Source organism: Pyxicephalus adspersus, chromosome 2, assembly GCF_032062135.1.
Source record: "Pyxicephalus adspersus chromosome 2, UCB_Pads_2.0, whole genome shotgun sequence".
Taxonomy (NCBI): Eukaryota; Metazoa; Chordata; class Amphibia; order Anura; family Pyxicephalidae; genus Pyxicephalus; species Pyxicephalus adspersus.
Genome location: NC_092859.1, coordinates 36,821,571 through 36,836,258, shown reverse-complemented (window position 1 = coordinate 36,836,258; position 14,688 = coordinate 36,821,571). Strand labels below are relative to the sequence as shown.

The 14,688-nt window shown below is 40.2% G+C and overlaps 1 protein-coding gene across 1 annotated transcript; it reads left to right on the top strand.

Annotated features, from left to right (window-relative positions):
• The first annotated feature begins 7,026 nt into the window (after nt 1-7,026).
• LSM11 (LSM11, U7 small nuclear RNA associated) lies at nt 7,027-14,353 on the top strand. Its single transcript, XM_072400436.1, has 4 exons — nt 7,027-7,425; nt 8,523-8,662; nt 10,246-10,329; nt 10,542-14,353. The coding sequence occupies exons 1-4, from the start codon at nt 7,029-7,031 to the stop codon at nt 10,869-10,871; spliced, it is 951 nt and encodes a 316-aa protein (XP_072256537.1). The 5' UTR covers nt 7,027-7,028; the 3' UTR covers nt 10,872-14,353.
• The last annotated feature ends 335 nt before the right edge of the window (nt 14,354-14,688 follow it).

Below are 14,688 nucleotides of genomic sequence, written 5' to 3'. Positions count from 1 at the left end.
TAGGCACCACTTCATTCCTTCAATCCTGTAGGTGTTTTATATGTAAATGATGTTGTGACAGTGAACATTTATTTATTTTTGAAATATTGCATAATATAATGATAACACAGTTAAAACATTTAAATATTTTCTGAAAACTGAGGAAACTTAAAGCTCTATTTATAAAATATTCCCTCCTCAATTAATTCATAAAAATCAATTCCTTCCTATTCTTTTCCTGTTGTGCACTTTTAACAATTGGCCACAAGGTGGCAAAGCAAATCATTGTTTTATTAGAAAATCTGTAGAAAAATATGACCATAAAGTTCACCAGCAGCGAATTTTCAAGGGAATTGACCGGTGAAATAATTTATAAATAGAGACGATCTCCTTCAGCCCCGTGTGATCGCTCTGCTAGAGCTGCTGGGAACAGTGTCCCCATACTCGCTCTCTTTTGATTGGCTAAAAAAAAGGGTAACCCTGAGGACACATGAGCAGTCATCCAGGTTTACTTTTTCTTGGCCAATCAAGGGAGAGGTCGTATAGGGACACTGAAGTCAGCAGCCCTAGCAGAGCATTCGCACAAGTGGGCATAAGACACACTATGCTAGAACTGCAGGAAACAGTCTTCTCCCCATACATCCTCTCCTTTGAGTGGCTAAGAAAAGGCAAACCATGATGACGGCTCAAGCGTTATAAGGGTTTACCTTTCCTTCAATCAACATTAGGGGTGAATGGGGACACTCGTCCTCATTTGCTTTCTAGTGCCAGGAGATCTCACAATGTCAGGAGTCCCACAGCTGTGCTCCTGTTAATGTGCAGCTGTGGGAATCATCCTTCCATGGTAGGATAACATGTTAAAAAAGTAAGTATTTACACTGAAACACAAAACATTATATATATAAACTCCTGTAAGTGCTTGCATGAGTGCATATAACGCATCTTGGGCTGTACAAGTTTACAGGAATTTAAGAGCAAGCTTTAAGCCTCATATAAAAACTTATACGAATGCAGGTAAAACCAGAAGAAGCATTTATATACATTTCACAAAACAGTCCATGTAGACCTAGCCTTGGAGTGATTGCCACTATAAGCACCCATGACTCCAAAGTTCACTGATCACTGAGCAGTACTATTCAGAGAGCCATTTACATGAGATGTTACAGCACAGACTTTTCATACACTTCTGTCTCTTACTTTATCAGATCACTGTTCTTTCATATCTCATTCTGAAAAAAATGGTTTGAAAGCACAATTACAGCCAACTATGTTATGTTATAGACGCAGATCACCATAGAAGAGATTTTGCTTTCTTTCCAATTGTGTTGGACATCCGTCACCTGGACACAAAGTAGGCTAATCTATCTGATGGAATAGTATAAAAATCCTAACAAAAGTTATAAACATTCCTGGAAAATGCTAGAAAATGTGTTTTATTGTTTTATGTCTAATTCCAAACTTTTTGATCCCCAAGGCACACATTGAACAGACATTTAACATCAAGAACAGGGTGAGTAGAAATCAATACTGAATAGAAAAGGTCAGGTACTAACAGAAGCATATTAATACATTTACTAGTTATCAGCAACAACACATGATGCTTTAGTTCTGGTAAATCAAATCACATAATCACATTATACATTACTTCCCAACTTTAAAATTTAATAGGGAGAGAGGAGAATTTAATTAAAGAGAAGACTAAATGTGGTACTTTCAATGCACCTCTTCATGCTCGCTCAGCATCTTCTTCCTCGAGAAGGAGGACCAGCTCACTTGCTTACCCCTAATCTAACTGAACACAGGAAGGACAAATAAATGAGGTGTTTTGGGGGGCTAAGACTTAGTCCCTATAGTCAGCGATGTCAGACTCCTAGGCTGCATGCACATGTTCAATTTTTTTTTTGATTGTTTCCAATGACAAAGAGTGACAGATGAATAAACAAGTGCTGTACACATACGCAATTTTGTTCCATGGAGGGGGGAGAACAAACAAGCAGCACCCCACTGTGCTCTCTTCTCTTGTATAGTGGTCATTCCCCATTTTCCCCATTGCTTCTCCTTTGACTGTTCAATCGCAAGCTGGGGTGGATCCGTGATGACCTGGAATCAAGGGAAGTAGGTTTAATGCCTATAAGATTGAGGAATTCTAGCAGAAACATATTTCAGGGAAAATCTTTGAATTGAAGGTTATTTCAGTTAAAGCTAATTTTGTTATTTTATCTTTTAATGAGCTAATCGTTATTGTGTGATTTATTTTGTTGGAGTTGTTTTTCCTAAAGCCCATATTATTATATAGTATGATTATTATTACCTTTGTGATGTTTCCTCATTTCTTCAGAAAAAGGTAGAGATATCATCAACACTCACAGACTTGCTATATTTTACACAGGAATCTCCATATAAATAAAATAAACTGTCCTGAACACATTACTTTACAGTATATGGCAAGTTAAGGAAGTGTAAAGAGCATTGATGATTCTATGTAAAACACAAGCTTCAATGAGATTTATCTTTAGTGTGGTCAGATATTTTATTTTTAATTTGTCTAAGAGACCTCAGTTCCCCTTTTTCTTGACCTTTCTTCCCTCATGCCTCTGTAAGGATATTGCTTATCACTTCTAATGATTTGCTGAAAATACATCCTTTTAGAACATCATATGATTGCACGTACAGCTCATTGCTCAGCACTTTTATCTCACTTCCATCTGCAAGAAATTTCAGACTACCCCATATTGAAACATAAGTAGTTGCTTCCACATCTTCCATTTTAAAGCTTTTTAACATAAAGCTGATCTCCAGATAGCTGGAATACCATTAAACAATTCATGCATTCATTAAAAATGTATAACTGTGTTCATCTAAGTAAGAATGCTTTTTACCAGTCTAACACCCTTCTCATTCATAGCAGTGTCCACAGTCTGTGGGACATTATAAAGCTACCTGCATTCTATTAACACTTGTGATCACAGCATGACAGGGGAAAGTCTTCCAGCATCAGTTTAATTTGCAGCTCTGAGATGTCAGAGGACCAAATGCTAAGGTCCACAGAGGAAGAGGATGCTGAAAGATTTGAAACTGTGTGTTACAAGAAACTTTGAGCCTGATTAAATAAAGCTCTCCAAGGTTGAAGAGGATACATTTTCATCAGTGAAGCTGGGTAATCCAGCAAACCTGGAATGGATCTGGTCTGAAATTCAAAACATTTGCTAGCAAATGGCTTTGAAGAGATCCATTCCAGGTTTGCTAGATCAACCACCTTCACCGCTGGGTGATACTGATGATTTTTCAACCAAATTATTTGACCTAAACATAACTCTTCCTCCAATGTATTCTCCAACACTAAACAAACCTCTTCTGTGGCATAACTCTTGGCCTATAATGTCAACAGTTTCGCCACATCCTCACATAATTTTGTTCCAAAGAGCACCAGCAAAGGAATACTGGGACTGAACAAAATAATCCGGGCTGTCCAAGTGATAGTGGTGACAGGAAGTGAAGGAAAATTAAACTGGATGAAGTGGTAATATTTTAAAAATCAGTCAAAGTCCATTCTACATAATTAGATTCTATCGAACCCCCCCCCCCCCTAAATTATTTTTTGAAAAATTATGGTTTGTATTCCAAATGGAATGGATAGAAGCCTCTTTATCTAAGGAATCTCGGGTTGGGGGTTTCTTTGCAGTCTGGGAATATGGGACTGGGTCATACAAAAAAGAGTTCTTTCTACTTTTGAAATGGCTGCCTGGTATGCCTATCACAATTTGGGCAACGATCCTCCTAATCCTTTGTTAGTATTGTATAGTTCCATGGTTAATTTGAGCCAATAAGAGTCCACTACAATACACAGTTTAGTAGATTTAGATTGATGTTTATTGAATCACCACATTCTCTACAATAAAACTATAATAAAATAATTTATTATTTTTTTTTACATTATTAATTTAATAATATTTTGGTTGAATTGTGCACACCATTCTCTATATGTCCACTAGATGGTGCTGTCATGGTTTTGTTTTAAAAGTGTTCTAGTGTTCTGAAAAGTAGTACACAATTTAACATTGTAACACATTGGGCCTGATTTATTAACGCTCTCCATGAATGGTGAAGATAGACTATAGTGGGTGAAGACTGACAAACATATGCATTTATTTTGAATGTGGGGGGAAACCCATGCAAACACAAGGAGAACCTGCAAACTCCATGCAGATAGTGGCCAAGACTTGAAGCTAGGACCCAGCGCTGCAAAGGCCAATGTGCTACTAAATTGTTGGACATCTTAGACAATCTTTTTGTGCATTAGAGCCATTAAGGTGTTCCCAATGAAACCAAAGATTGTGAAAAACATTGGGCCCCCTGATGAATGTGCCATATGTAAAGTTGCAATGGATTGTGCTGCTACTCTGTAATGTGATGGGTGCCGTGTATAGGAAAATGGAACTGCATGGCACCCCTCCTACTGCACAGTATGGACCAATACAATGCAACACTACCGCATAAGTCTGAATTGGCAGATCTTCCCTGACCTCCATAGTGGACTAGTCTAGTAATCCTTGAAAGGCAGGCAGACCATGACAGAACACAATTTCCAAGCAACCCAGGGGATTATTAAAGCAAAGAAGAGGAATATTCTTCAATGGCCAAGTCAGTCACCTGATCTGAACCCAATTGAGCATGCATTTCACTTGTTGAAGACTAAACATCGGACAGAAAGGCCCAGAAACAGCAACTGAAAGCAGTAAAGAAGTAAAGGCCTGGCAGAGCATTAAAAAGGAGGAAACCCAGCATCTGGTGATGTCCATGGGTTCAAGACTACAGGCTGTCATTGTCAGCAAAGGGGTTTCACCCAAGTATTAGAAAGTTCTGTCCAAATATTTATGGACCTATCTGTATACCAAACCTTTTTTTCATTTTTGGTTAAGTGTGTTTTTTCATTTTTTGGCCATTTTTCTAAAATCCAGTCCTCCCTCCTAATTGCTATCCTGAATCACAAAATGATTAGCATCTATGGGCTCTAAATTGCAGGGAATCAGACATTCCCAAAAACATTTCCTGGTCGAGAATCTTCCATGAGATAAAACATTGAAAAATGTGTGTGTAAGTACAGTACTACTTGTTTTTTTTTTCCCTGACCTACATTTTAAGGCAGGTTTCCTGTATTGAGCCCCGCTCTGTCCTGGAATTCACCTTTGTCACGGTGTGGAGGAATCACCAAGTGACACCATCTTTATCCGTCTTCTTTCTCCTTCTGGCTACGTCACCCGATCTCTCACGTCATAGGCGTGAGTTTGCATGACTGTGAATGGGGAAACAAAGAGTGCCGATCTCAATGCGCATGCATAAGAACCCTTTTATGTTAGGTAAAAAAGTGAAGCCCCTTCCATTTTGTCTTCACTGCCACAGAAGGGAGGAGGCTTAAAGTAAGGTAAGGTAAGCCAAAAAAAAGTAAAGTTTGTAAACATTTTGGTGATAGATCTGCTTTAAAAAAAAAATGGTTCAATGGTTCATTCAATGATGAATAGAACTATGTGGGTACCTGCAGTTGGGAGATCACATTGGTTGTGTTGAACATTCACCACTGGTGTAGGAAGGGACCCTAACATGTGATTGGCCTTGATGGCTCTGAGCTTTACCCTTATATCTCTGGCTATGAGGGAACAACAATCTCCTGTTTCTTGGGGGTGTTAGTTATACCGTGGCTTCATGAACTGACCAGTCCTATATCCTTCTACTCAGAGTTTAACCCTGAACGTTTTTGAGCTGGGTGGAAATTGTAAGTTATTGGTGGCCCTGTATTGTGACTAAATTCTTCTGTAACCACCCAAAAACAACTGGGTATTAACTAAAAAGTGCCGGGTGGTCCACCCAGCTAATAGGGGCTAGGGAGGACACTGCTGCTACTGTCTATGTAACATTAGGAACTAACACCATCATTCCTGTTGTTTCCACACTCAGGACAGGAAGTGAGATAAAATACCCTCTCCAGTCTCCTTACAATATTACATCACTGGTACTGTATATTGCAGAATATTAATCACAATTAGGCAGCAAGGGATTAGTAGAAGGCACCGCTGGCGATGTACTGTTTGCAGGAAGGTTCTCTTTGTTCAGAATTCGGGACATCTAAGCAGACTTTAGACTATTTATTCTGATTGTACAAACTATTAATAAACAGGATTTATATAGCACCAACATATTACATATTACACTCTATTTAATGTACATTAAATAGAGGTTGCAAATGACAGACAGATACAGAGGAGTGACACAGGAGGAGAGGACCCTGTCCAAAACAGCTTGCAATCTAGGAGGTGAGGGAAGTAACACACAATATGAGGGGTGGGAAGTAGTGATGGTTTCAAAAGGCAGAAGAAGATGGGTAGGCAAGTTTGAAAAAAAATGGGTTTTCAGTGCTCTTTTATATGAGAAGAATGTAGGAGCAAGCGGAATAGGATGAGAATAACCATTCCAGAGATTTGGGGCATCTCTAGAGAAGTCTTTGAGTCGTTATTAAACAAATAAGGGACATGCAGGGCTTTTGAAATGCAGATCAGTAGCTGGGCAGCAGATTCCTATTTATCTCAGGGAAATAATGTTTGCATTGTTTAGCAGCTGACCTGGAGCACCTATGCATGGCAGTAAGAAGCCCAGATCTACAAATATTATTATTAAATAGGATTTATGTAGTGCCAACATATTATGTAGCGCTGAACAATAACTAGGGGTTGCAGATGACAGATGAATACAGACAGTGACACCGGAGGAGAGGACCCTGCCCCGAAGAGCTTACAATCTAGGAGGGGGATATGGAGTGCTTGGAAGTAGTTTTCTGAGGAAGTGACTGAAGACAGAGGATTAGCACAACAAACAGTATTATAAGGTAATGAAATGAATGATGCATGGCAGCCAGGCAATTGGTTTGCCCAGAATGAGCAGTTTATATATCCATGCTGAGCACTGATCACTCTCCATATTTCCTTTATAACCTTGCAGGGGCTGTGATAGTGTGGTGCGAAGCTGCCATCTCGTGTCCGCATTGCGGTACTGCACGTATGGAAGGGGACGTTCCGGTGGACCAGGCCCAGTCCGGCGGCTCTGGTTATCGTGTGCCCGGGAATAAAGGCGAGGCACCAGACAGCAGCCTAGATGTCAGCTCGGAGTCTTTCGACCCTCTCCTGGCTCTGTACTCCCCCTGCACCCCCATCCCCTTTCCCGATGCTCGCTGCTTCAATAATCTATCCGAGTATGAGAGCTTCCTGCGGGGGGGCGGCCGAGCCCGGGGACGGGCGGAGAGGGCTAAGAAACCGGCGAAGAAAGGAAGGAAACCGGCACCGGACCCCGAGAGGGTGGAGAGGCTGAAGAAGTTGATGGTGAACGCGCCCGAGGAGGGAAGCAGACCCCCCAGGAGGTGCAGGAAACCCGCCAAAAACGTGCTGACCCGCATGCCGCGTGAGTGCCGCGTGAGAATAACATGGGGGAGGGGCTCTGGCATTCTTGTATGGAGGAGTTTAGGGCCCAATCCTGGGTGACTTGAGGGCCAGGTCATGGCGGAAGGCAATCACAGTCCTCCCTGCCTAGTTCTGGGAAGTAGCAAAGTGACACCAGGGATACTTCCACCCTAAAGTGTTGGTGACTTAGTAATGGCATCCTAATGGAAGGAATAAGCCCACATTGTGTTTGTGTTGTGCTGCAGTAATCACATCACCATGGGTGCCATGTTTGTTCCCAAATGCTCACACAATGCAGTGTAATATAACACAACACAAATCTACCTAGGTGTAGGCCACACACAACACACAATAAGACATTACAAGGGCCCTAAAGGAGAAAAAACATTATTTTCCCAAACATCCCATACCTGTTGGTGTAAGATTGTATACATTGGCCTGGGAATACACATTTCAATACAGAGTATACTCACATATGGTAAATTATACGTTATGTCTTTCATATACCTTGGCAGGTAGTATTCATTTTTCTAAACCTTACAAAACACCTATATTAGTGTGGTCATTGACAAGAATTCCTCTTACATTGCTGGCCCGTGAGAAGACCCCTTATAGATAACCAGAAAGATCATTGGCGTCACTTAAACTGCTCATTGCTGAAGGAACGCCTAGCAAGGGAATAGAAAATGGTTGCCTCAGATAAATGATCATCTTGGGTGAAATTCTTCTTTGTGTACATTGCTTCCCCAATGTTGATCCATGTTGGATTGCCAAACAACAGACCAGGAACATCTCTGTTATTTCCTATGGAGGAGGATAGATTGGGGGGGGGGGGTCACTCTTTCCCCTCCCCCTTCCTTCTCCATAGAGCAGAATGCTGCCGTGTGTACAGCTCTTGTTGCATAAAATAATATATATAAATATATATATATTTATGTATATATATATCACGTGGCATGGGGAGGATGGGGCAGCCAAGCTATTTGTCATGATCAAAGAATTCACCTTTTGTGCTGATACTTCCTCTGCCTGTTATTAATAGATCTCTGCAGAGCCATTTATAATACTTGTATAACAATATCCCATTTTGTATTTCAGTACATGAAGGCGGTCCTCTGGGAGTATTGTATCGCTGTGTTCAGGAGCGGCTAAAAGTCAACGTTCACATTCGTACCTTCAAGGGTCTACGTGGCGTATGCTCAGGATTCGTCGTAGCCTTTGACAAATTTTGGAACATGGTACTCATTTACTTAACAAGCATGCTCTATTAATAAACTCTGAATGAATTGTTTTGTTACAAGTTTCCCTAGGTTTGCTACTTTTATCGGGGAAAGCTAAGTGGCATCGTATATTGGGATCATCACTTTCCTAAAATGTGACAGCTTTGGTGCTGGATGATCGAATACCCAGCACTGCTTCATGGACAGGGAAGAGAGTGATCTTTATCTCTATAATCCTTGTGGAGTCTGTGGGTGAGATCCTTGCACTTTAGTGCCTAAGGCTATGTACACACGTGCAATATTTGTCCATGGAAGGGATCTTTCACGATCCTTTCCAACTACAAAAGACTGCACGATGCATGAACGAGTGCTGTACATACAGCACAGTTCTGCTCTGTGGAGAGGGGGGAGAATGACATAGCGGCACCCCACTGTGCTCTCTGTCCTTCACTTGCATTCCGATTGTTCGCCCTCCATCGTCCGTGGATACTCGAGGACATTTGGCCAATGGATAGCAAGCACTGTACTCACAGAAGATTCTTATCTGCTATCAGCCCTGAGCCGATTATCAGACGAGAACCATTGCACGTGTGTACATAGCCTAAGTCTTTAAATTGGCTGTGGCCACTCCATTATGAGGAGCTCATATATTTAATATTTTGTTAAATGATTGCACTAGGGGAAGTTGGTACATGCAGAGGTTGGTGGGAACATTTGGTGATGTCTGTATAGTACTGCTTTATGTTCTCCCTGCTGGAGGCTCTGACATGGGGGAGCATAGCCCTGCCTCTACCAAGATGGCTGACACCACACAGAAATAATACACAATGAGGCATGGTAAGTCAGTCATGGGGAATGATCATCTACAGGGAGACCATAGTCTGGTGATTATAATGTCTGGGTGTTATTTTGTTACGCATCCTCACCATAAAGTCTATGTATTGGCATATGTAAGACTATAGAAAGGTCAATCCCTGTCATTTTATATATTGCTGTCTGTGTCCCCATTGGGGAGATCCACGCTCTCAATTGTCATTGGGTCTGCAAATTAAGAAAAAAATACACATTTCTTTGAGAAAATCTTTCTTAATTTCCTGTACTGGAGGTATATTTAGAAATAATCTGAATTCCCCATTTAGGTAGTTTTCACTAGAACATTTACTTCTAACTCCCATATAAACATTTTGGATGTCTAATCATTTTCTGTGTCAGTGACCACCAGGACAAATAGAGAGTGTGAATCCTCCCAGGAGGGACGCTGGCAGCAATAAAAACTTGACAGGGGTTCTGACCTTCCCTAGCCCTTTTTAGCCAGGTGCACCTCCCAGCATTTTATAGTAACCACCCTGCTTTTTATGGGTGGTTATTGATAAGTTGGGTGTACAAGGGCTACAAGGATATAAGGGCTGCCACCTGCTTACAGCTTAAAATATCTGGACAAAACTCTGAAAAACATTTGGCCATACATACAGCTATGGTAAGCTGCTTTTTATGTGTAAACCTGTTCCCAGTGGAAAACATACCTAAAAGAAACATACCTTTTTGTGAATACATTAACAGTTGTTGAATTTATTTTGATAGACATTTTATTTCTATTTCAGGCCATGGTGGATGTAGATGAGACATACCGGAAGCCTATCCTTGGGAAAGCATTCTACAATGAGCCCCAGTTGACGCTGACACGGGTAATGTATCCAGTAATCTGTATTCAGGGTTTTCAGGGAAGTTCACATCAGTAATTCTCTTGCTGCAAATAGGATCTCTACAGATGCACTCCATAAAAGTTCTGAAATATTTCTTATCCCCAGTTATGAAATATATGGCTTATATTTATGGTTGGTCTAGAATTTATGTCTTTCATTTACTTTAGTCTAATTTACTTTGATTTGTCTTGCAGTTATTTGACAGGCTGAAGCTGCAGGAGTTACAATCCTCTACAGAGACACAAAGTGCTGTAGTAAAGACCCCAGGGATACCCCCAGCACACGGTAAAACTCCACATGAGCAAAGCACAGACAGGGAAATCTCTGTCAGGAGACTTTCCCAAACATCAGGCAGGAGCACCGCCATTTATGATCAAGGACAATCAGAAATCTCTAGTGATAAAGCCAAGGAAAGGACTAAACAGCAGAAGGAGAAGATTGATTATCAGAAAGTTTATAAACGCCACGTGAAACAGCTTTTTATCCGAGGAGAAAGCATTTTACTGGTCCATTTACCAACATAAGGACCAAACTGGAAGACCAGTAATTTATTAAAGCTGGATCCACTAAATCCTCAGGAACATGGCACACTGCTCAACACTGTTATGTGAAGACATGAGATATAAAGAGTGAAGAAAGAATCTACAGATTTTATTTATTTTCCTTAATTCATAATACAACAATCTCTAAATCTCTGTTATTATATTTTGTTCTACCTTGTATAGAATATATGGTCTGCAAACGAATCCAATAGACTTGATTCATGTGCGTTTAAATATCTATTTCACCTCCAGTTATATACTAGTTCTACCAGTGTACTTACAGGAAATCTATACTGCAATCTATGTACTGTACCTTCACTGACTTCCTGTTGTGAAAATACTAGTTTCCTGGCTGTCATGCTAATCCAGTGATGTCAGTGATTTTAAGTCATTTGCCTGGAGCAAATATGCAGATCAGAAGCTCTCAGTTCATACGAATGTTGCTCATCTTGTTCTGGGTCAGTGATTCTGAAAGTATTGATGTAAGAGTTTACTAGGAAATTAGCACTTTCAGAGAAAGGTCAGCAATTGTTGCTTTCATATTTCTCTCATTATAGATTACCTTTAAAGTAACCCTGTCTCTGCCTTAAAAAAATAAAGAGCAGCCTGTCAAAAAGTAATAGTTTTCTTCTTCACTGGAGAGAAAAATCTTTACTCTTCAAAAAAGCTGCAGTTTGAGCTGGTTTCTTACGCTTTAAGATGTTGATTGTTTGGTCCTATTCCGGGAGCTCTGGTTGCTCCTACTGGCTGCTATATCAAGACTTTCTGTAGTGACTTAAGGATCAGCTGGGAACTATGGTATCAGGTGAGGGACAGATATTTAAAACATCCAATATTGACAGATGCTACCTAGCTGAAAAAGTAAGAAAAAGAATGAGAAAAAAGAAAGAATTCCTCATTGGTTGGTTGCTCTTTTTCATAATTTGTATGCTATATTGACATGGTAACTTTAAACAACACCAATACAGAAAGGTCCCCCTCCCCCAGGGTAACATTGCTGACCTCTTCATGATAACACCTTGTGTCATTAAACAAAATCATATAACTGTTAGGGTGAGCTGAAAAATGTTACTTAAATTAGGAGAGTGATAGATTTGATAATATTGCTTTATGGTTGGCCATCATCAAAAATGTATAAACAGTATTTGTACAAAGGTGACTTGTCACACTGAAAAACTATGCAAGTATGATGTGCAGAGCAGATACCAGGAAGTGGCAGCACTGTAACTTCTTTTATTACAGCTTTCAGATTGTATCCAGGACTCCTTCAAGCTGCCTATGCAATATGCACATCTGGAATGCCTCATCTGGAAGCCACTCTGCATCCCACTATGTATGGTTAAAACCTTAGTGACCTTTGGAAAGGTTTGTCCACCAAGACATGTTCAGACTGCTGGATGTGAACCGGTGCTGTAAAGCCCTATGGAGGAGTCAGTGAGGTGACTGTGGTGTTTGACAAATGCCCATAACAATTCTAGTGTGGCTGGTTTTGCAGTTGGCAAGTTTTCAGCTGCCCAGGAACCGCCAAGGTACCTGATCCTATTTAAGCTTTAAGACAGGCTCAGAACAAACGATTCTTGCACCTTGCCAGCTCACTCACACTGCAGCTCTGGTTCTTAAAGAATTTAAACTAGAGCAATCCCAATCCAAAGGCATGTAATAGTCTCTTCATGGGGACCATATTCGTTGAAATTTGATCATGGAATTGGTGAGCATTGTATTTTTTCATTTGTTACAAACCAGATCATTTTATATTTCACTTGTGATATTGTTGGATTAGATGACCACCAATTTTTTGCTAGTACCATTTTTGCAGATGTAAACAAATAATTTAATAGTTTGAATTGAGTGTCAGTACAAATAGATGGTTTTAGATTAAGAAGTGCCTCAGTTGGATTTTTTGGGCAGTAGCGACCCACCAATGTATAATACATTTGGTAAATACGTGTCCAATATTTTTTAAGTTTTGGGCATTCCCACCAAATATGATAGAGAGTTCCCGCTGTTTTGCAACCTCTAAAACAGTCACTTGAGTAATTGGATTTTATTTTGGCCAATCATGTAGGTACTAAGTACCATCCTAGTAGTAATTTGTAATTAGCTTCTACTGCTGACATATTAATGCTGCAGTGTGCAATTGTGTGCCATATCTTTTCCCACTCTTTTTTTGTTCTAATGATATATTGAGATCTTTTTCTCACCTCGTTACATACGTGAGTGGTATTGTGCGGTGTTGTACCAAGGCATTATACAAGGCAGTAATTTTTACACATATTTGGTCAAACCAAGTCATGTTTAATATATCTGATCTTTTACCTAGTCTAGATAGGATGAAATGTTTGATCTGTAGATAGCAAAATATTTTTCATGTAGGGACTGCATGGGTTTCACTAAATGTTTTAAATGAGAATATACCAAGTGCAATATTAAAATGATGTATTCTATACAAATTGTTTTCCGCCCACCAATGGAATCTAAGTGGTTCGTCTATGCCAGGTGGAAACATTGGGTTCCCTACTATAGTAGCAAGAGGAGTAGTGGCATCAATTTTCCTGCTTGTTTCACTAAATCCCATTTTTGAAGAGAGTGTTGTAAAATAGGGTTTGTATTGTGTTTTCCATGAGTAGGTGGTAGCCATAATAACCGATAAGCCCCCTTTACTTTGTTTGAAAAAGAGTTTGCTGTGAGACGTGTGGTTTTTGTGATCCCCATATAAAGGATAATATTTTTTATTATAATGACTAGATATCATGGGATCAGTCAGACATAGCAGGACATCGTCTGCGAAAAGACTAATTTTATGGTGTGTTTGCAATTTGTAGGCCTTCGATGTCTGGGTGAGTTCTCACTGCTATTGCCATTGGTTCCATTACCAAAGCGAAAAGCAGCGACGATAGGGGACAGCCCTGTCTGATGCCTCTGTTTATAGTAAAATAGGGTGAACGGAAACCCATGTATTATATATAGGCCTTTGGGTTTGTGTAAAGTCATGGGAGCAGGGGTTGGGTCCAAAGCCCCATTTTTGCATCAGAAAAGTGAGGTATGGCCAAAAAATCGAATCAAAAGCTTTCTTGATATCTATACTAAGGAGAAAGGCCTGGGGTTTTTGATTCACTAAGGAGAAAGGCCTGGGGTTTTTGATTCACTAAGGAGAAAGGCCTGGGGTTTTTTGATTCCTGGCCAGGTTAAATTTAAAATTCTGCATATATTGTTACCCGCTTGTTGTTTGAGAATAAAACCCGTTTGATCAGTTGAAATAATTTGGCCAATTTCCCTGCCCAACCTGGCCGCCAAAATGGTTGCTAGTAGCTTAGCATCAAGCTTGAGCAAGGAAATCGGTCTAAAGTTAGACCACATTGTGTTATCTGTAGACTGTTTAGGTAGCATACAGATTGCTGCTTTTAATGTGCTGTCATCTAATTTATGTCCCTGTAGGATTTCATTAAAGACTCGTAACACATGTAGTCCCAGTTCATCTGCATATTTTTTATTTTTATTAAAATAGTTTTATATGTCGCTGTAAATCCATCAGGCTCCGGACGTTCTGTTTGTTATTTCTGAGGAAGTGATTGGGGTTTCCATATTTACCTGTAAAGTGGAAGGAATTTCTGGTAAAGACATTGTATCAAACTAGCGACGATATCCAAGCCGGCTGACAACATTGTACCTTGGAGACATACCGGAGTACTGGACACCCCAGCAGCCATGACTAAATGAAGGAAGGGGAAGAACGAACCCCAGAAATTTTCTTATTATTTCAAGCCTCAGGGATCCCGCGAGTGTCAAGATGGTGTTGTGT